General features: G+C 42.5%; 1 protein-coding gene across 5 annotated transcripts in view; it reads right to left on the reverse strand.

Moving 5' to 3' along the window:
- The window catches only part of PCNX1 (pecanex 1), a 436,152-nt gene that overhangs the window by 193,572 nt on the left and 219,600 nt on the right, over positions 1–22,980 (reverse strand). For all 5 annotated transcript variants that reach the window (XM_069208962.1, XM_069208959.1, XM_069208961.1 and 2 more), the window contains exons 12-17: positions 19,307–19,460; positions 18,136–18,168; positions 14,961–15,132; positions 14,143–14,253; positions 8,877–8,968; positions 7,639–7,748 (exon numbers count right to left, since the gene is read on the reverse strand). In XM_069208962.1, the coding sequence (XP_069065063.1) occupies positions 7,639–7,748; positions 8,877–8,968; positions 14,143–14,253; positions 14,961–15,132; positions 18,136–18,168; positions 19,307–19,460 (672 nt within the window). The remainder of the gene's footprint in view (positions 1–7,638; positions 7,749–8,876; positions 8,969–14,142; positions 14,254–14,960; positions 15,133–18,135; positions 18,169–19,306; positions 19,461–22,980) is intronic.

Below are 22,980 nucleotides of genomic sequence, written 5' to 3' on the forward strand. Positions count from 1 at the left end.
AGAGGAGCAGGACTTCTGGAAGGAGTTCCCACTTGTGGACCTATTGTTGCGTCCTGCCAAGTAGGTCTGCAAAATCGTTGTGCACTCCCGGAAGGTACTCTGCTAGAAGGTGAACTTTGCGGTGGATCTCCCATCGCCAAATGTCCCACGCCAATCCCAACAGTTGGAAGGAGTGTATACCCCCCTGTTTCTGTAGGTAGTACATGGTAGTTATGTCTGTCTTGTTCAGGGCTGTTTTGAGGTGAAAGTGGCAGAAAAATGCTTTGAGAGCCCACAAGACTGCCAACAACTCCAGTTAACTTATGTGAAAGGTTTGTTGGAAGGGAGTCCACAAACCCTGAATGAACAGTGATGTCCTGTAGATGCTCACCCGATCCCATAAGAGAGGTGTCGGTGGTGATGGTCACTAGGGAAACTGCATCTAGGAATGGTCTCTCCAGCTACAAACTGTTGCTGTTCCACCACTGCAAATAGCAATGGGTGCTGGCCTTTATCAACACTACACTTCCCAGAGATCCTCTGCTTGTGACCCCTGTCGGAGCGGAGGCATGTGTAACCGGGCATGGAGAATGATGGTGATGCAATAAGCCATCATGAAGAGGAGGCGGATCACTATGCGCACAGTGAGCTGACGGTCAGGCTAAAAAAGAAGCATCTGAGACTGAAAGGCTTGCACTCAAGCAGGACTGAAGCAAGTCTTTCCAGTGACTGAATTCAATACTGCCCCTAGGAAGGACTGTTTCTGGAGTGGCTGAAGGTGGGATTTTACCACATTGATGATGAAGCCCGGATCATAAAAGCTATCTAAGGTGATCTGCATGTGAGCTAGACACTTCCTTGCATTCCTTATCAGCCAATCGTCGAGATACGGGAAGATTGAGACTACACTCCTCTGGAGAAGAGTAGTGACTACTGTCAGGCATTTGGTGAAAACTCTGGGGGCGGTGGTATCACCAAAGAGCAGAACCTTGCTTTGAAAGTGCTGTCCACCTACCATGAATCTGAGGTAGCAGCGATGTACAGGGTGGATTGTGATTTGGAAATAGGCATCCTTCCAGTTGAGGGTGGTCATGCTGGCCTTGCAGCAGGAGTGGTCTGACATCAGAGCAAGACCATGTGAAAATGCTCCCACAGGATTACTTGTTGAGGGGTCTGAGGACTAAAATGGGCCTTAGAGACACGTCTTTTTGGGGGAATTAAAAAGTACAGGGAGTACACCTTGTGCCATGTTGATGAGGCAGCACTGGCTCTATGGCTCATTCAAGTAATAGGGTGGCCACATCCTCCTGGAGGAGCTGTGGTGTTGAGGGGAAAGGATGTGTTTGTGTGGTGGGATGTTTGGTGGTGCAACAGTGAGCTCCAAACAGTAACTGTAGTCTACAATGGCCAGGATCCACTGGTCTGAGGTGAAGTTTTTCATTTGTGAAAGGAACCCCTGCAAATGTTCCCTGACGTGTTGTGTGATCGGAGGAAGGGAGAGGAAGCCTGAGGGGTGGATCCCTTAGCCGCTCCACCTCCACCACTGCCCTAGGTATTGTTTGCCCTGTAGGCCTCCCATGGACTATCCATGGGAGGTTTGGGGCTGGAATTGTTGCCTGATAACTGGAGAAAGCCTCTTGGGAGGTGATTATTGTCCTGTCACGAAACAGGAATAAGCAATAGGGACTGGAGAGCCCCCCATTGCAAAGGTTGTACTGGTGTCTTTATTTATTTTCTCCAGCATCTGATTAAATTGTGGGCTGGAAAGATGTTCTCCATCAAAGAGCATGTTGATCAGATAGTGGTGACCTTCTGGCTTAAAGCCAGAGATATGAAGCCAGCATGCTTGCATATCCGGACACTGGAGATTTCTCCTCTAGTGGAAGTAGCGAGACTGTCAAGGGCGCATCTAATGGAAGTGCTGGAGATGGTCCGCTCTTCCAACAATCTCATGAGCCCACTGAGAATAACTGGTCAGGGAGATGTTGCATGATCTTCCCTATTACGTCCCATTGACTACGTTCATACCTCGCCAACAGCCCTACAGAATTGGAGATGTGCCAATGAGTTGCCGATTGTTTGGCACATTTATCTAGAGTGCGTCTATCCTGTTACATTCCTTATTTGGGGGCGGGGCATCCCCGGTGCCCTGGAGATTGGCTCGTTTGTGGGTGGCATGTACCACCAGCGAGTCCTACGGCTCTAATGCTGGGTCAAACGGCGAGGGCTTATACTATTTGTTAACCCTTCAGGTGACAGCTCTGGCCTTGACTTGGTCCTTAAACACATCCTGCATTGGCTTAAGCATGCCCTTAAACATTGGCAGGAATTGGGTGGTACGCTGAATGTGGAGGAACGTATCCACCAAAAAGTTCTCCTCTTCAGGGATGGAGTGTAGATTCACCTTGTGAAAGGTGGCTGCTCTATGAATAAGCACATGGAATGAGGTGGTGGGTTTGACAGGGTACAGGTTAGGGTTATTGGTTCCCAGAGGGACAACCCCATACTAATCCTAGGTATCCTTGTCACACCGGACATCATAGTGAACTAGAGGTGTAGGGCTTCCGTCACCATGATGAATGAGTGGATCTCTGCGGTGAAGCTGAGCCTGTAGTCGTGGTGGAGGTGGTGGAAGCGGTGGTAATCGTGGTGCCTGGGTGGCGGGAGGGTGGAGGAAAAAAAAGATAAAAAACATGCCTTGGGGACTTATCAATAATCTTGTCCATGTGAGGGTGAATAAACAACCTTTGCTGCCGAGAGTCCAGCTCCTCCTGAAGGCGCTGTCAGATAAGGAGCTGCTAGTTGTCAGAGTCTGCCATGAACAGGCAACTGGATGCCGAGGACTGTTTCGGCTTTGAGATTGCTTTCGACCTCGATCCAGGTTTTGCCTCCGAGAAGCTGTTTGGAGCTGGTGTCCATCCACCAGAGGGTGCTGACGGAGCTGTGGCAAGGCAGGCCCGGACTTATGCAGCTGCTCTGGTGCCGGAGTCAGTTTTGAAGCCTTAGGTTGGTTCTGGCCATGACTTGGAGGTAGTGGCAGCCCGGTAAGGTGTCTCCACGAATGTGAGAACGAATTCTGACGCCCAGAGGAGCAGTGAGTGCCTTGGGTCAAGTGTGGTACTCACTGCGGTCATCTTCGGAAGTTGAGTCGCGGCCAGCTGCAGATCTATGTTCTTGGGTTCCAAAGGGCAATCAAGTTTTGTGCTGCAGGCCGCTGTCTGTCCAGCGTAGATGTCTTCCTCCAGTTCCTCCTCTTTCGACCTGTTACTCGAAGCAGTCAGAGGTATCATAGTTCCGTTGTTGTTCCATGGCACAACTGTCTTGATGATTCTGACTGGCCTTTTTGACCAGAAGGCGAGGAAGGCTGAGCAAGAGGCCTTGTTGTGCTCCAGGAACAGACCAACGTTGCAGATGGCGGACTGATCTGTCCAAGAGTATTTCAAGGAACACTGTGTGCACTATCAGAAAGGTGACTTTTCCATTACGCTTTCAATATTCTGTGCGCGAGACTAGATGAGAGCGACCCTACAAGGCGAGGCCCCCGTGCGAGCGTCAGAAACACTGTTGATGCCAATCCGAAGCAGTAAACCATGACATGGAGAATAAACTCAAGAGGGCCCGACAAAGATCGCCAAGCAGCGTCGACTCAGAGCCCCTGCAAAGCACGTCCGATCTAGACGGTGGAAGAAAACAACCTAACCATGGAGTCCATGCCTATGTGCACTGTTAACTAAGGGAGGAGTCACTACACCTCACGACTCAAGACTTCCACAAACAAAAAGAAGTTGTACACATCCAAGTCCAACACTAGTTGGGAGGAGTATGCAGATACATATGCCATGCGGTACCATAGAAGTATTTTCAGTTATTGCATTATTGTAATGGCCAGTGAATTTCAAAATAAAAGTTGCCTACCTCTGGCATTGTTTTAACATCCAATCCTTATTTTGAAAGGGGTTACCTCCTCTATCCTTGACCATTTGAATCCCTTTACCCATTAGCCATGGTACAAATGGCTATCTTAAATGCATTTTTAATGAGGTGACTACTAGTAAAAAGAAAGTTTGTAACAAAAGTTAATATTGCGTAATACAAAGACTCAAATGGTAGGGAAAAGGGTGGGAGCTAAACCCATTTCTTCCCTCCTCAAAAAGGTATTCAGGCATTTTGAAAGTGAGCCAGTCTTCAGCCGTCTTAACCTGCTGTCTAATAAGTGCATGAGCTATTACACAAATACCTGCTGATTATGAAAGTGTGCAGATAATCATTTGCAGTACAACAGGAAGAATAACTTTCCAATTACCTGCTTAACTGTAGGGAGAGGAATGTTCTGTGCCTGGTGTACAGTTGTGTTCTCATACCCTGAGCACTCGGCTGCTATCCTAGTTTTTTATGTTGGCCAAAGCCTCACACTAATCTAGCAAGTGTGTGACCGGCATCGGCCTTGTTTTTTGTCATTAGTGACATCATGGACCTGCAGGGATAAACAAAGGGGCTCTCACTTTTCAGACAGTGGACTAGTGTCCCTTTTGTGGATTTAGGCTGTAGAGCAGCAGTAGCAGCATACCGTTTTGTGAATCAACAGTGGTAAGCGGACCTTTTTATCTGTGTCACTGCATGGAGGTCTATTGGCCCACTTCAGTAAATATACGCTTCTAAGCGGTAACCCAGATCCTAGCGCTAACATCCTTACTGTATTTTAGGAATGTGGCCTGTGTGGCACCTACATTGCATGTAAGAGTGAATCAGATTAATGGAGGCTTATGGGTTCCATGCCGGACGTCACTAGGCTGTTAATGAGTGCCGGAAGGATGTGAGACTGTTTTGCGGTAGAGGCAGTGGAACAATATTGCTGACAGTCATGAGGCTGTAGAGAACAGACCTAAACACTGACGTGTGGAAAGGAGACATGGCTCCCTTTAGAAAGAATGCTTCTTACACTGTAAGCATCTGTTAGTGGTATGTAGTGCTGTAGACTCACATGCTGTGCATACTCCTGCCATCTAGTGTTGGGCTTGAGTCACAAGGTATGGTGACTACCTACTGCTGGTAATGTGTATGGGCATCCATTCCACTGTTAGAGTTTTTCTCCACACAGAGGGATACAGTAGGAATGGAGCATAGAAATACAGAATGACATGACTATGCAAGAAAATACAGTAACAAGAGCTTCTGACGACTAACATGAAGGTGCGCACATGTTAATCTACAGTACTAAATGCCACAAATAGATGCTTACAGGGTAACACTTCATTTGTGGTATGTGTCGCTGTAGATGCACGTGATGTACACAAATTGTAAAGCAGCTCTATCATGGGAGGTGGCTAAAGAGAGGACATTGCAGCGGACTGAAAAAGTGTATAGAGTACAGCTTAGCCAAACCTAGCTTTTTGGTGTGCTAAGATGTCCACACAGTAGTGGATGGTGAAGGTGTGTGGAGTGGACCAGATATCTGCTTTGTAGATGTCAGCTATCAGGATGTTACCCAAGAAAGCATAGATACTCATTTCTTACAGGTGGAGTGGTGTCTGGAAGGTATAGGCAAAGATCGACTGGCTTTAGCATACCATGTCTTTTTACATTTAGTGTGTGAAGAGCCCTCTCAGTCACCAACTCTGGATTTAGGATGGACCCTGGGAGTTCTGTGGTCTGGTTGAGGTGGAAAGATGAGACCGTCTTGGGAGAAGCTTGGTGTTTGTCCTAAGGACTACCCTTTCTGTGTGACCTTGAAAGAAGGGTTCTTGAAGAATGAGGACCTGAAATTCACGGACATGCCCAGGTCCCTCAAGCTCAGTGAATGCACTTCCAAACCAAACAACGGAAGGAAACAACCTAACAATGGAGCTGGGGCCCATGCCCATTGTACATTTCAACATCTAAGATGGTACAAAAGGTCTTTTTAGATTTTGAGTGATATTTCTGGTTGCTAGTCAGGACTAACAGAAGTATAGGACGTTTCTGATTTTATCCACAAACTGTCCTTTGGCACAAATGCAGGGCAAACTATATTTAAGCATAGACCTATTTCTTAGAGAGGCACAGATGATATGTTGTTCACCCTGAGCCTCCTATGCCCTCTCAACTGAGTTGGAGACTTATTCTCAAAGTTAGAGTCCATTCTAGCATGGTAGGTTTTTCAAGAGACATTTTTTATATAGAATTGTTTTTCATGGCATACAAAGCACAGCATTACTTCAATCTTGTTTCAGAATCTAAGGTCTCAGTTTTGAAGATGTTCACACCCTTTAACTATACTTAATGTGCAAACAGGTTGCATTTCTCTTGCTTATCAGTTGGGAATTTACAGACACATTTCGGGCAAACAAGTTCTCTCAATCACCAAATATTTTGTACAAGAGTAGAATAAAATACAGTGTGAACAGAAACATAGGCAGTCACTTACGATCTGGGCCTCTTATGGTCAACTAACGCTAACGAAATCAGTATCTCAACAACTGCACGCAGGGTAAAACTTTCAGTGCCAGTATCTGTTTCCACTTCAGGGCGGATTCTACTTCTACAACCAAATTCCCTGTATAGCTCTGTTAAATATTTGCCACCCTCTAAGTTTTCACGCAGCTCCTCTGTTTCTTTCACATCATCCAGAAAAAAAATCTAAAAATGAGGACACACACTGAGGTATTATGATAGTAGGACTAACATCAAGACTGGCCCTGCTAGTACCACCTTTTGTGAACGTCGCAGGTGAAAATTTACTTCCCCATAAAAAACAAAATACAGAAGAGTCATCCTTTACTTTGCAAAATAATGCACTGCATGAGAATCCTGACCAGGCTCTCATGGCCTAAACTGCAGGTAGCAGGCCTAGGGACTGCCTTGGCTCCAGTGCTGTGCTATAGTGCTAACCACAAACATTCTAAGGTCATCCAGATGTAACGATCAAGCCGATGGGGCAGGGCCTGAACAATAAGGTAGACCTTGCTTTAAGTGCTTATAGAGGATATTACTTTTCAGCTGCATTGAACCAGGAGGTATTAAGTCACAAACTAATGCCATAGGATTTGACAGGTTAGCCGGACAATATTCAAGGCTATACATCGCTCGTGAAAGCCATCACTGGCATTTTGTTTTTCAGAGCCTAGTAAAGAGCAACGCATGTGCAACCATTTCCCTAAAGCTACAGTTTCCATAATCATAAATTATTCAGTGAGTTTAGATAACCAAAGTGGCCACCTTTGCTTCTAGATACCATTTCACTCTCTACTTACAATCTCTGTTCCACATGACTACCATTCTTGAATATTGCCCAATTAGAGCAACGAAAATTCCAAAATGGATAATGCTGAGAATCTGAATAACCAGAAGAACAAATCGGACAATTAAACAAACTCAACTGTTCAAGCAATGGTAGGGTAATAGGAAAGCAAGGGGAGGTTGGTGACTTGCTTCCATAACATAACCTAACCTCCCTGCATCACAGACTCCTGAGCATTGAGTGCTGAGAGACGGAAGGCAACAAAAGGAGGAATAGTTGTAGGTAAGAGCTAAATTTGGAGACTAATATAGTCTGAAGGAACAGCAGAAAATATGTGACAACTTGCAAACATCTTTGGAAATAACAACACATAAGAACAGTACTAGCCGCTACAATCAAATAATTTGATTTTGTCACAACCAGTATTTAGAGGAGATACTTACAAAAGCACTGAAGGATCGCTGCTCTGCCTGCTGAGATGGTAAGAGACTGCCACCAACACACCACAAAAAATAGAAAAAAGAACTGGAATGTGCTGGGCATCCCATGGATCCTAAAAACAAATATGCATATCAAAACATGTATACATATATACAGGTTACACTATTCTAGTTCCAGCAATGTACATTCAGGTTCATGATGAGCACAGGACACCAATGGTCACATGAGCACTCTTACAGAGGTACTCATATTAAGCATATACTAATCACAAAACAGTGCACATGCAGTTTGCATTTGTTCTGGGCTAGTTGTGAACCTCCAACATTTAAAGTACACCAAGAACAGAAAAGGTGAAAAAATGTGGGTATGCTAGTTAAGATTGACTAAGGTTGTCAAGCATAATAGCACCAAGAACTACAGCTACCATAACCAGGGTATCGGGTAGCTGCACACTGATTAGATCCTTCAGATCCTCAAACAAGGAGCTGAACGATTTAGTCGCCCTGTTATCTTGTCTAATTAAAAGGAAGGTACCATGGTATATTTTTCTTTGTATCACATCACTGTTCCACAGCACAGGACATACAGGGACCACCTACAACATTTGCTGGGGTGCCAGAGAAGTCAAAAACCTATTGAGTTGTCAGCGATTAATACCTGTCCGCTTTCACCCATCCTTCACCGCAGCTTTGTTTGAGCTGCTGGTGTTTACAGAATGTGAAATGGAGGTTGCATGGGTCTGATCAATGACAAGTCTGTGTTCTCGTACCCACATATAAAAGTAAGCAGTGTGAAGTAACTCGTGTCTGGAGAAAGTGTTCTGCTACTGTTCCAAGGAGGATGGGAAACCGCATGGTTCAACAGCAAGCTAATGTCTGACATCCTAGGTATGTTGGAGCTCGCATAACAACTTATTACATGCCTTTTATCATATTGATAAAGAGGTGCCAATCACCTTTGAGGGTCTTACACCTTTATGATCAAAAGGCACTTATATAATAAAGCAGTGATTAACAAGTTGACCAGAATATTCAATATTTCTCAGAAAGCACGATTAAATAGTACCATTTAAGCTAATGAGATTCTATTTGAATTAACTTAACATTGCTATGTATCCTATACAGTCAGATATAACTAAAAGCCTCTACAATTTTATTGGATTAAATTATTAAATCCTTGAGTATGACAGCTATATTTTTCCTGCAAAACAGTGAAATATAAACAGAACATTTTTGCTCACCTTCAGGGCACCATAGCACAGTCCAAAAAGTAGTGATACGGTCACAGCACTGCGTATAAAACTGTAAAGTGCTGAAACCAAGCTTGTGGTGGCTAAATGAGAAAGAAAATATTCATCAAGCTATTGTAACCCATTTACTACTATGTGCAAGCCTGCAGTTAAATATTTAAAGACATTGACTTCGATTGTGAAAGAACTGTAAAGAGGGGGCCAAACAGGTACAGTGTAGTGATGAAGATTTTGTTCATAGTACGGCAATCTAATTCCTTTGCAGCTCACCAGTCTTTGTAAGAATGTGGTGCGGTATAAAAGGTGGAGACCGCTAGTCAAATTCATTAGTGTGGTATGACTAACAACAAGCAGCAATGGAACACACTACAACCACGCAAGTAAAAATGAAGTAAGACATGGGAGCACTGGGAGATGATGACTGGGAACAGGCACAGCTGATTCTTTATATATGTCCAAAGATGAGATATCGTGCAAACAGTCCAGGGGTTACTAGTGGTCAGGAGTTTGCTCTAACAAACCCAAGGTGCTCTGGGGGGGGGGGGGGGGTTTAAGAAGTCATCAGTGTATTTTTCAGATGCTGCAATGTTATCCTACGGAGGGGAAAACAAGTATTGCATTCAGGTGTAGTACAGCGCCTTACTGGGCCAGTCTCCTGGACTTAAGGTAAGTATTGGGCAGGGGTCAGGACCACACCAACAGGTGGCACTGGGGCATCTGGGTGCTGAGGTGTAGTGCAGCATCGGGTGCCAATGTTAGTCAATGGGGATCGGTCAGGATGAAAAGAAGCTGCAGCCTTGGACAGGGATTTCAGTCGAGGAGTACCAACAGGTAGGTTCACGTCTTGAGATGCATGGGGACGGAGAGACGCCTTTGGTCCTCTTCTCTACGGGCAAGGGGTGACTGGTGCAGAGGTGTCCTGAGGCTTTGGGTTTTCTCCACCGGGAGCACTTGCTGTTGAGGGGTCCTGCTGGCAGAGGCTGAGTCCGAGGTGGGCTTTGTCTCTGGAGGGTTGGGGGACCACGTTGGCAGCATTAGTCCACTTCAACTCGGGCTGGGCAGCACAGGTGCAGTGGTACTTTCCGGTGTTGGTTTGGAGTCCTCTCAGGTCTCTTGGAGTGCCTGCAAGATGCAGGTAAGCAGCTCCACTGCTCTAGTGGGGTTGCTGGGTCTTTGTTGAAGGCAGGCACTCCTCCCAGACTTCTGGAGGCACAACAGCTTGCAAGACAAGTTGACTTTGGCATAAATCAGCAGGAACAGCAGACAGGCCAGCAGGGCTGGAGGAAAGTCTGGTGCTTCTTCCTCAGTCTTTGCTTTTGTAGCTCTTGGGTGTCCTTCGTAGGTTGACAGGAGTCTGATTACCTGAATCTGATTGCCAGGGGCTCCTGTGAGTACTGAATTTAGGGGCATTTCGGGGAGTGTAGGGTAGTAGCCAACGGGCTACTTACACCTGGGGTCACTACACAAACAATATGACCAATTCCTGTGGTAAGTGGGCACAACCCTTCCCCAGAGTTCCTAAAATTGCTAACACCAACATGGCATATTTCTAATGTTATGTCCACATCAGGCAGCACACCTTAGTGGCGGACTGACCTGGGGGGTGAACACACCTCTCTGAATACTAAATTTCCCACCTGTCCAGGTGCCAAATGGGCCCTGGGGTGGGGGGGGGGGGAAGAGGAGGGGGGGGGGGGGGGTGGGCATCACTCCTTCGAGTGAAGCCAGATCTGGCAGGCTGGCTAAAACTAGTTAGTCCGCACACTGGTAGGTTTTCAGGAGACACATCTAATGTGCCCTTTGGTTGCATGTATTAAAAACATCCATCACTAGCAACAGTGAGGGTTTATCAATACAAGATGTTTGATACCAAGCATTACTAGTTTCAGTGAAGCCATCATAAAACTTCAGAACTCAGTGACCGGTGTCCAGCACATGTCCTTAGAATGGCTTCCCTGTTCACTTACTATGCCTACAAATCGACAAAGACATAGCAGAAGCATATTTGCTCATGCAGATATGTCCTCGCATGCAATAAAATGCACCCTGCCTAAGGGCTGTAAGGCCTGCTGTAGGGATGACTTACATATATTGGACGCAGCGGTAGGGGACATGGCACACAGGCTGTGTGCCATGTTGTGTTTTCACTTTTAGCTGCACCAAGACACGCGGCCTGCAATGGAAGTCTGCATGTGCTAGGTGAGGGGTACCTGAGGGGGCACAATACATGCTGCAGCCCTTGGGGGGGTGGGGGAGACCCTCTTTGGCACCCATGCCCTAGGTATCAGGTGGTACCATTTACTAAGGACTTACAGGGGGTGGCTGCAAAGGTATTGCCAATTGGGGAACAATGGTACAGTTTTAGGGAAAGAGATCTGTCAGTGGGGACTTGGTTAGCAGGAACCCAGTGCACTTTCAGTCAAAACTGTATTATGCACCAAGCAAAAAATAGGGGTTAAGGAGAAGTGGCCTTAAAACAAAGATTCCGATTAATACATCTTAAAAATTTACATCAAACATATTATACCAGGAAAATATGCTTAATGTAGGGGTTACTTGAAGACAGGATGCCCGAGTGATTGCGGCCAGGTTTGAACCTCCATCTATACCCTGTGGGAATGATTCTGACTTCAAGTAATTTGCCATAACATAAAAGATGGCATATCTATGGTGATCAATACCCCTTTTGTTAGCTAATCAGTTTTCTACAGTGTGAACTAGACGCTAGGGCATTGAAACCCTTTACATTTGAAAAGGGGAGAACATCAGAACCTTAATGCTAAATAAAAGATCCATGCACTGGATTCATTAACAGCACGTAGAGACTAAGATAAATAGTCCCATATGCTTTTCAAGGCAGATTACTTTTTCAGCCGGGGCACATACATAGACTGGAATCAATATAAACAGACAAGAAACTGTGTAGTTTGCAGCTCAAGACATTCTACCTTCTGTCGGGAGCATATATTTTAAAGAAAAGGGTAGCGTTCAAACAAAGGTTTTCAGCTTTTTCTTGTATAACTTGCAGGAAGATACTGTTTTTATCTCTGTCGAAATAAAATACCCCAGTCCAGAGGCATTTCCTGAGAACAATGTTTTTCTAGTTTATGATGTTTTTTTATCTTTGTGATTTCAAGACTAAGGTTATTTGTGCTACAGAGGTATGTAGTTTCCATGCAAAACAGTTGAAAGTACCTTTATGCACTGCTCTATGTATGACGCTGGCCAGCTGGAAACTGCACCTAGTTTCAGTTGGAAACCAGTTAAATGAAAGTAGGAATAAGAAGGTATGATCACATTTTCTGGTGCCCGAAACCTCTTGACGTACCTGCCCTATTGGGCATTTAGGGGATTACATCACTTAAGTACAGCACAAAATTTTGCAATATAGCCAAGACAGAAAATGTCCAACTGTGGGCAAGTAGGCTACCCTAACAACTGATAATTGATTAAAAACATTGACTGGTATATTATGGAAGAAAACGTGATGTGTGGCAGCTGTGGGTGTCCCAGGAAATATTGGGTCCATGCAGAGCATGGGCTATGAAACGGGTGAACTGGAGATTTGACAGTGGGGATAGTGATCAGTTTAACCTGTTGCCCCCGATGCCTTTAGCAAACAGTCTCTGAAATACCTTTCAAAGTTTCCACTCTTTAACCTGTTTGTTTTAAATGGGTGCTTCCTTTTCCATAGGTCATGAAATTCCAAATATCAACTTTGTGGAGTATTTTTTGTTTTTGCTCACTGCCCTCTGCCCTGGCTGAGAGAGCCTGCCATCTCATGTTAGGTGCCCTCAAATTCTTCTTCATCCTGGATGATGCTGTTAGGAGGAGATAGCTCATCAATGTACTTGTTCTTCACACTGTCTTTTACTGCTATTATGTTTCTTCTCTGAAGTATTTTTTCTGCCTTCAGATTTGACCTTTCAATATGCAGAAAGACCACTTATATTGACAAATTATACATTCAAAAGAGACTCGTTTTTCTTTAATGATGAATGTGTCCAAGGACACCCTTCAGAGGCAGAAGTACCTTGGAGGATCAACTCTTTCTAGATCGATCCCTTGGAACCCCTATTAACAAAGGAGGTAAGAGAATGTGTGATGTACTTTGTTTTTTTGCAAGTTTTTGTCAGCGCAATCTCCACTTGTCCACAAATGCCCTCTACCCTTCTCTGCACAGGCCAGCATTTATGGTTTGTTTCCACAGACTGGGCAGTGCAAGGAGCAGTTCCACAACATATCCCCAATTATAACATACTTGTTCAATAGGTTTGATCAGTTGTTGATGGCCGTACCAAGGGTCAGACTGGCTCTTTAACCACTGGGCATTACTCAGGGTGTCTAGAGCAATGGTCTTTTCCCAGTGAGATGGGCATTGTTGAGGCCTCATTCGGTTTGTCTTCTGACAACCCATTTCAAATCTCACACAGACATCACTACTGTACCTGTGTCTTTCTCTAGATCTTCCGGGCACACTGGTATTTGCTCATGGCTTTCTACACTACATTCATTTCACACTACATTCATTTCCAACTACTCTTCATGGTAGTTTCAACTTATCAACTCTCCTTGTGGCCCTCTCTTTCCTTTGCCTTGTGTGCTCTATAGTTGCCCCCAGGCAGCATGTGCCTTCTGCCTCTATTTATACCTCTTTCTTCATTTTTCTTTCCTTCGCCACTAAAGGTCAAGATCCATTTTCAGATAGGGGACCAGTCAGTTGCAGTTAACTGGCCATCTCAATAAGTGCATCTATTGACAAAGTCTGCAGTGACTACTACATGGGCCCTGGAAAAGAAGCCTTCTCAACCAGATTCAGGGAGGCCACCTTGTCCTCAGGTGCCTCAAGCGGACAGGGAACCTCCAAGAAAACATGGAAAGAGGGCTAGGTGTCTGAAAGTAAATACTGATTCCGAAGTGACTGCAACTCGATGCAGAGTTAGGCATGCCCAAGAAGCCTTATGGAACATCGTCGAGTTGTTTTAAATATCTATTTACAATAAGGGCAATTTTTATCAGCTGTAATATAAACAACTTACTTGACGAATATGAAATCATACTACATTTAAAACCCCTACCCTGAAAAAGGTGCTTTAAAATAGGCAGGATGAGAACCTATCTGAAAAAAACTATATCTTAAAATCCTGTCCTATATCTTAACTAAAATGTGTTAACACAATTTTCACAAATCGAAATGAGACAGTCAACAACAGTCAACGCTCCATTGCAGCATTAATAATTTAAGTAGCATACACACCATTGCCTCCGAAGATATGGATATCCAGCTGTTCACAGAGGTACATCATAAATGTGTTCACCTGCGGCAGAAGACCAACGAAGAAAACAACTGGGAAACACAACGTAAACACTGGAAGAGAAGAACAAAGCAAATAGATTTAAGAGGTTCAAATCAAGAAAGAAATGTTCATTCTTATTTCTTTAGGTGATGATATTGCAGCAAGGTCACCCAAGATGTTTTCAGAGAACACCATATTTTCTGTTTCAGGAGGAAAACTAACCCAAGGTCTCCTGAAACATTCTTCCACACTCTCCCTCTTGCAGGTAGCTTAGAGATTAGTTAGCCTAGCCCTTGGTCGCCTTTAATGCCATCTGCCATATGCTTTTCGTCCTCTTAAAAAATCTATTTAAAAAATGATCCACTTTAGTTTGTAGATAATCTGTTTTACATGGGTATAACCTATAGAGAGGATGCCTTCGTGTTTTAGGACAGAGTAAAATGGATGGCAGTGAATGAAAAAAAATAGGGACCAAGCACTAAGAACTACAGATATTTTTTTTCTTCAGGAAAACATGTATTTCACAGCTGCATGACCTCATTTTATAATATGCAGCACCACCCCACACACAGTCCTGTTAATTAATCATGCAGCAATATGGAACTTGTAGTTCAGCTACTATAAGCAGGGGCATACATGCACTCGCATGTAAAGTCTGCTGGCTGTGAAGTGAGGAGTGTATGAAAATAGTTCGACACAACCTGCACATGTGGACTCTGCACACCTCACTTTCAAGAGCAAAAAAGAACAAATCTGTATAAGTGACAAAAGATCTTACCTATTATTAGGTCCCTTGCTGACAAGAGCAGTGATGGGTTGGTGAAAACCAGGCTGTACAACTTAAGTTTGGTGGAAGACATGTTTTTGCTTCCATAATCCAGCAACCAAATAAGACCGCAGCAGATGCAGAAATAAACAGGCCTACTATAGGCTATAATGCGATTATGCCCCTAAAGGGAATAGAGTTGGCATCAGTTATAAGTGTACAAGTTGAGTTGGTCAGAAGATATTAGTGATAAACAGAAGTCTATTCACAGGTACACTGGATGCAATATATGCAAGTTAGAATGGATGGATTCAGACTACAGAATACAAAGACAGGCGTGCTCCACACACACAGAAACCTTGGTATTACATCACTTGATCAGACTTTTACTTGCTCTAAGAATACAGTGCCAGACGTACAAAATGTACAAAAGTTGTCACAAATCGCATACCAATATGTTGCGACGTGTTTCTGATTTTGCATTGTGATTTATGTACTAATATGTTGTGATGCAAACTCTTTAACTGTAGGAGGTTGCAGAACGACCTGCCTAATGACTTAATTAGGTAGACCGCTTGTTGTGATACATGTGACTGGCAACAAACCACTGCAGGAAATAAGGGGGATCCAACTGGGTCCAGCAGCTATTACTGAGCGGATCAGGTCTGCCCTTCTAAAATATGCAGAATTTGTCACAGTGTTAACATCCTAAAACCAGGACACATTCAGCAATGTCTGCTTTACATCTAATACAGCAACCTGCAGGAGTTGAGAGGTTTTGTATTTTTACTTTTAGCGAGGCGTAAAACAAAGTTCACACACAAAGGGTCACCTGTCCTCCTTTTCCTAGAGTCTTATCCTGGCTGGAACCTGACGTTCATATGTTAGTGCAATGGAGTGGAATAAAAGCACTTTACTTGTTATCATGTCATTAGTGCTTAAGATAAACTATGATTTGGAAGCAATTTTTGTCTCTGTCCAAACCCTGTTTTTAAGAGCTATGCATGCGCTGTAAGAATGTCACTTTTTTTCTTTTTTTTAAATAGATTTAGTCATCTCCATATATGGTGTCACAACATTTTATGTCATAGATGCATATTATGCAAAGACAAAGAATCCTACAAGTGTGTAAATCAATGTACAGGAAAAGTTACTTAAGGCAATGAGGGTTACAAATGTGTAGGAGTTACACCATCCATACTGGTAATGTTGAAAGTGCTCGGTGTGTAGAAATATAGCCAGCATTTAAAATACAACTCAGTGGTGAAGGTTGTCGTACTAATAATACTTTATAACTACCCAAAGAAACCACTTTTTAGCAACCTTAGACTAAAGAAGGGTTGAGGAAATATAGCTATAAGGTCCTAAGCCTATGTGTTGCAGTTTGAATGCAGCTCCTTAATGCCGGTTCATAGATCACTGTGCTATATATTAGCAAGACTGTACCAAAAGCAGAAACCCACTAAGTAATTTACATAAAATACTAATCTGTGATCTGCATCTTCTACGTTGTGCTGTGCAGCAGGCACATTAATACTCTATGTGAGTTTATGAAGAATTAAAACTGTGCCCAGACACAGACCTCTTCAGGAAATCTAATAACCGCCAGAGTTCTTTTACCAATATTAGCCCCTGAAAACTGCTGGGGAAACAAGTGCTTTAACTGCATAAAATATTTTTAAAACGCAGCGTGTTTGTGAACAATTAGGTAAGCCAGAACAGATTTACTGTCACATTTTTTCTTGCTTTTAATGTATTTGCTGCCATGTTTTAAAAAAATGAAAGTCTGAGTTGGCTGTCAGATTCTGCTTTTCGTGACTCCATCCCTCTTCTGCAGCCACACCTTGACCCGAATTTGGGGGATTCCGAAATAATTTTGTTTCTATTTTCAGCACTGCTACAAACGCGAGGATTGTGCCTGCAAGAGTCAGCAGACCACTAGCACCATTTTTAAGTCCCAAAGAGATTTATTTTTAAACTCACCCCCCTGTTCTTTAAAAGAACGAGTGCTGTTTAAACAATTATATAGTGTACAATGTTGGAAGATATCAGGAGAGAAGCCAAAGGTTCCCTCAAAGTTGTTCCCTTCAAGGTTGCCTGGCACGATTCGCTGGGCACCCATTCCACAACTTCCTTTAAGGTGCAGGCAAAAGGTCAACTGTTTGCGACCACAATTGTGTACATAGCATTTTGATTTGTAATTAGAAAAGAAATTCCGTTTATGCCCATTTGTAATTGTGATTCAGTGTGGTTTGAGGGGTGACATGTCATGGAACGCTTCATGATGATGGGTCCCTGGAGCGGTCGCTGGCAGTAAGACCTGGACTCGGCTCCCTTTAGCGTGAGGTCCATATGTTATATGCTTGTACCTGCCTGCTGACCAAGGCCTCCTGTCACTTAGAAGGTGAAAGTCTGCTTTCGTGTACAACATACAGCCATCATCCTTAACTACAGATCGCTAAACCCCATTAGGGAGTATGAAATGCATTTCCGACTCACCAAAATGAGTTGCATTTGCAAACCTTGAGATCTTGTGAATCACAGGGCTTGCAAACGTCAAATGGTTCAGGCAATCTGGCTAATTATATATGCCCCTACCATCCAAACCCCAAAACAATAGTGAGTCAACCTGACAGTTCTCCCTCACTACCTCCTCTGAGTAACCTGCAGAATGTAAATATATAACAACGTTTTAACACTACTGCAACACACGTTAGAAGAACCAACTTTCTTTCATGTGATTTGCATGAATTGCATGCAGGGTGAGGCAAACTAACCTGCCTTATCAAGGAGATGAATTACAGGTCAAGGAGATGGCTTATACCACGTAGTCATTCGATTCAAGGGAAAATCAAATGCCGATTTTATTTTTTATATATTATTTTATTATTTCACCTAGTGTAATGAGGCAACTTACAAAAGATGCAGAGTTACAGCAATATTAAGATCACTGTAATATCTATTTCTGTAAATGTAACAGGTTGACTGTTTCAGAATTATGTAGAGTTCAAGTGCGAATAAGCACGTATAGAGAGTGTCACATATCTAACAATATCTATAAAGTTAGCTCTGACAGATAAGACAATGTGACCTCAATTAATGTCCTGATAGGCAAATATGGTAGATTACAGCATTTTGTAAAGAAGGAGGGCATCTTTCAAATTAACGTACAAAACGAAAGACTTACATGTCTGGGTGAAGAAGAGTCTGGTTGAACGCTCTGGAAAAAAACACCATAATATGCATAGTTAATTTACAATTCTCAAAAAAACAGTTTATCATGACAGTGCTTGGACCTAATAAAGAAGTAACCCACAATTCATATTTATAATTTTTCTATCTACAAAATAAAAATACAAGAATACCTACACATTAATCCTTACACAAAACTTGCTTACCGCTGGCACATTTATTATTAGTTCACAGCCCCCGAATGGCCAGTGGCAATAAAAAGTTTAGAGACTTTGTGAGGGTCCATTATTTAGGTTTACATTTTATTGGTGAAACTTTAAATTACAACTTTACAACTGAAATAAAAATAGTATTCAATCCCACTGAAAGACAACCACATGATTTGGGAGTCAACTGGACATTTAAATTTATAAAGGCAGAGTTCTATTTTCATTCTTGTCATTTTCAACTGGGAACATTCAGTCATGAAGGCAAGTTCACGCGGGTTTACTCCACACAGAAACATTTGGCCGACTCACGGGCTACCCACAAGTGTGGTAATGAATAATCCAAATGTAGTTGTGTTACAAAACATACTGTCTTGAAGCAGATGTTATGCAGAACGCAAAACATTTCTTTCTCTGTATTGATGAGCAATTTAGAGGATTAAAAACTCAAACTGATGAGGATTTCAGATAAGTCTTTTTTCTTCATTTATGACATTTGAAGAAAAGGGGGGATAGTGGATAGAATGGTTCAAAAAACCTATCCTACAGTCATAACACTAACATTAAAATGAACACAGAAAAGTGGAAGGCAAGTATTAGTGACTGGCAGTCAGGCCTTAGCAGATGAGCTATGCCTTAAATTCTATACATTTGGAAACACTCAAGACATGTATGAATGGGTAGCAAATGTGATTTGGAATGATTACTGATTTTAGCAGGTTTATCCCTTGCTTCCCCATCACTCTTGGCTTTGTGATAAAAAAAATAAAACGACGATACTGTTGCAATAAAGGTTTCATTTTCCCTGCATTAACTACTACTATTTAGTTTTAATCCTTTTATAATTGCTTTGTATTTCTTTATATCCGATTTGTATGATATTTTAAAGAAGAAAAATTATCAATTTTAACCCCCCTCATTATTAGCATTATAGTTGTAACTGAAAAATGCAACCCATACCTTAAGGAGCGAGTACTGACAACTCGCTATAACCAGACAGAACTGGAAGACCCAGATGTCCTTAAAGAAGCCTTCTATCAGAAGTACAGAGCCCAAGAAGGCAACCAGCATAGCAAGGATGACTGCCAAGACGTTTTCAAGGACTTCGCGATTCCTGCAGGATAAGAAAAGCAAAACTCTGTTCGTGACACTTCAGTGACCGCACTCCAGTTAGAGAGAGATCGCTATGGAAAACTGTAATAACATGTCCATGACTTGATGTTAGTGTAGCACAAGAATATACATTTAAGTACATAAAAATGTAGCTTCAATTCTCCAAGTAATGGGCCACATAAACCTTCACTTTAGAGATTAGCCTTCATAATTATACTCAACAGACCATTAACTGCTACTTAATTATTATAAAGCTAAAACATTCTAAGTGGAAAAGAACATTTTAAGTCCCCAATATGCAACAGATACTAGTCAAAATATAATCTGTGTGTGTGGTGTAGCTAAAGTCTGATAAATAAGGAAGTGTCAGCTGTGACTCATGAAAATAAACCAATGTTTTCTCTAAATCCAGAAAGTAAACAGTTGCACAATATATGGCAGAAAATATTTTCAATGTGCTCCTTTGTTGCTTTGGATCTTTTGGCAGCTCTCCAGTTTTATTTCCCCTTTGGTATTCTGATTCATCCAAAACAGTGAGGGGGGTACACGTTACAAATAATCCCACTGATTAATAACCACTGTTGTGGGCTATTTTTGCACAAAATCAAATAACAGACAACTCAATAGCATGTATCTGGCTTGAATTCTAATACAAAATAACTTCAAGGGGAGAAGCCATAGCCTCCTTCAACCCTAGTGTCATCCCAACAAATGCAAAAAAATGTGTACGGGTCACAACAAAGGAAACCCACAGCCAAAATACAAAACCACATGTGAACTGAGGTTCAAAAGAACAAGCAAGGTTACACCTGTAAACATTTTAACGAAAATTAGTGACTTCTCAAGCACTTCAAACCCCACCTTTTGCTAAACAAGATACATTTAAAAAAAGATTTGCATAAGATGTCTGAATTTCCAACCCCAACATTTTGCATCATACTTAAATTGCTAATGCCTTTGTAAATTACAGTAATTATGAAAATAACTAGCATGGCATCTCCTAAAGTGACTTACAGGCTCTGAAAAGGCCCACAAAAATACATTAGAATTCCTACACAAGGCTATATGTCCCCTTTTACGATGAAATTGACCACCATCTAAACATTTTTACTTTATATCCTCCACAGACTGATAAATCAACCAACCAGGTAGTCCTGTGCTTGTTAAACAAATACACACAAAAAGAGAAACTGGGTCCTGAGGAGTTATGTTTTTAGTTTATTTTGAAATAGAAACATGTATGTAACCAAACGGAGCGATATACAAGGCGCTGCTACTTACGCTGAGCAAAGGCAGAAAACAACAATTTGCATTTAAACTCTTAAGCCTAGGATTGTCAAATTTGTCCTATTCTTAGGACTTAACGGAAGCTGTCAACAGTCAGCGAAAGACTCAGCATGCACCATGCAGTCAGACAGTGCTCTATGTCATGCCTAGCATGTAGCTGGGTTATTCTCTTGTCTGGGCCACGCTGATAGTTCTGTGATTTCAGTAACCCAGAGAGGTGTCCAGGAATCAGCTAAAGACATCAGTCCGCACGGGCAGCGGTTGAGCTGTGGAATCCAGTAGAGGACAAAGACTGAATGGCTGTGAAACTGGGCCTTCTTTTTCTCGTGTTTAGTGGACACCATGATTCTGAAGAAGGGGTGTGGTCAGGGGGTGTGTCCCTTTGTCCGCATAATTCTACTGGAGGTTCCCAATCAGAGATGAAGCATACGTTTTTTCCTGTGGTTTATATCTGAATTGTAAAAGAGGCAATCACAGGAGGCAGAAGCATAGCAACACCTTTGTTCTCTATCTTCATCCCATACATTGCACATTCATAATCTTCCTAGTCCATTATTTTTCTTCTTGCAGCTGGATTCCTTTTAGATTCATATAGTGGTTCTTTGGCCGCTTTTCCTGATGTCAATAGGTTACTGTGCCGGCTACAGGAACATAAATCTCCATAACCAATCAAGTACTATTGTATTGGCAAGGAGGTTTTTTTGTGTTTCTTTTCCTTCTAATCATGACACTCCGTTTCAAATATTTTTTGGGGGTTTTAGAAATACAACAGTGGCCACATCAGTATGCACATTTTACCAAAACAAGTGGACCTGCAACATTTCCAGCCATAGCGGGCAGGGAGAGATGAGAAAGTTGGATGCGGGCTTGGAGAAAACAGGGGGATATATTATATGCTGTGGGGGAACAACAAGTTTATTGAGGATGTGTGTACAAGTTACAGAGAGTGTTTGAGCACAGAGCTCTTGTTGGGCTGCCAGGGCATGCTGCATAGGGGCTGAGAAGATATCGAGGGTGTAGTTGCCTGACAAAAGGTAGATATGCAATGAATTTGTGGTATCTTGCATATATTAGGATAGGTGCCTTTACCCCCAGATGTTGTCATCACACACAATGAATCACCTTACAACTTTCTCAAATGCACACTTAGCAGGGTGAAATTGTGGCTAGTGGGAGGACTCACACTTTCCTCGGAGAGTCAATAGGAAACGTACAAAACCAAACAAACCTTTGCCACATATAGTCATTGACATAACTATAATGAAACATATTTTCTCAAAAAGAAGACTTTGCATAGGTAAGGCACAGCATTATGGACTCTGCATAGTATTTCTGGGAAATGTGGCACAACTTATCCTTACCGAATCACATCATTTCAGCTTATTTTTCAAGTGAAGCAAAATACATCAATGTATCATGAGGTAGTCAACAGAGAAGCAAAAAACCTCCCTCTGGTGCGGTCTACTTCCAGGGACAAGCGAGGTATTGGAGAATAAGGTAAAACAGTCATCTCGCAGTCAAATACATTCCAGAAAACTAAAGCAAGACACTATTAGGTTTTAAAACTAGATTGTTGTTCCCACATTGGGAAGTAGGGAAAATGGCATTCAAAGGGAGACTATCTTGGGAATATTAGAACCACAGGCTCCCCAAGTAGGGGTATCCTCAAGACCAGCTGGCGCTACTACAAGCATGTTTATATACCTATTGGTCCTCCTGTGCCCGTATTAGCAGGCATCCCTATTTAAAAAAAAAGAATCAGCCTTTCATCCCTGGGTTTTACTTGCAACAGATAAGTGACAGCAAGACTCCAAGATATATAGGCAAAACAAAAAAGGACGGATTACATTTAAGTGCCAACACTAACAGATGGGCACACTTTGTGCTTAATGCAACTTTCTTCTTCAAACCTTTGTGAACAAGAAAATCTACTGCTGCAGAGGCTATAAAGCCCAACCCACTAAAAAGCAACAAATGTGTTTGTAACCCTCAAACACTTCCATTCTTGGATGCTCCAAAACAAATAAGCAACCACAGGAATTTCTTACCAACAGAGTCACATTCAATGCTTTGCAACTCATCCCAGTTTAAATATGTAGTAAGGCCTACTACATGGATTACAATGTTTCATGTCTCTTTCGTCTGCTCAATAACTGCCTTTGTTGATGGTGTCTTGCTTTGAAATTATCGCAACATCTAAACTAAGCTAAATACAAATGACTGATGAGGTAAAA

This window comes from Pleurodeles waltl, chromosome 9, assembly GCF_031143425.1.
Source record: "Pleurodeles waltl isolate 20211129_DDA chromosome 9, aPleWal1.hap1.20221129, whole genome shotgun sequence".
NCBI lineage: Eukaryota > Metazoa > Chordata > Amphibia > Caudata > Salamandridae > Pleurodeles > Pleurodeles waltl.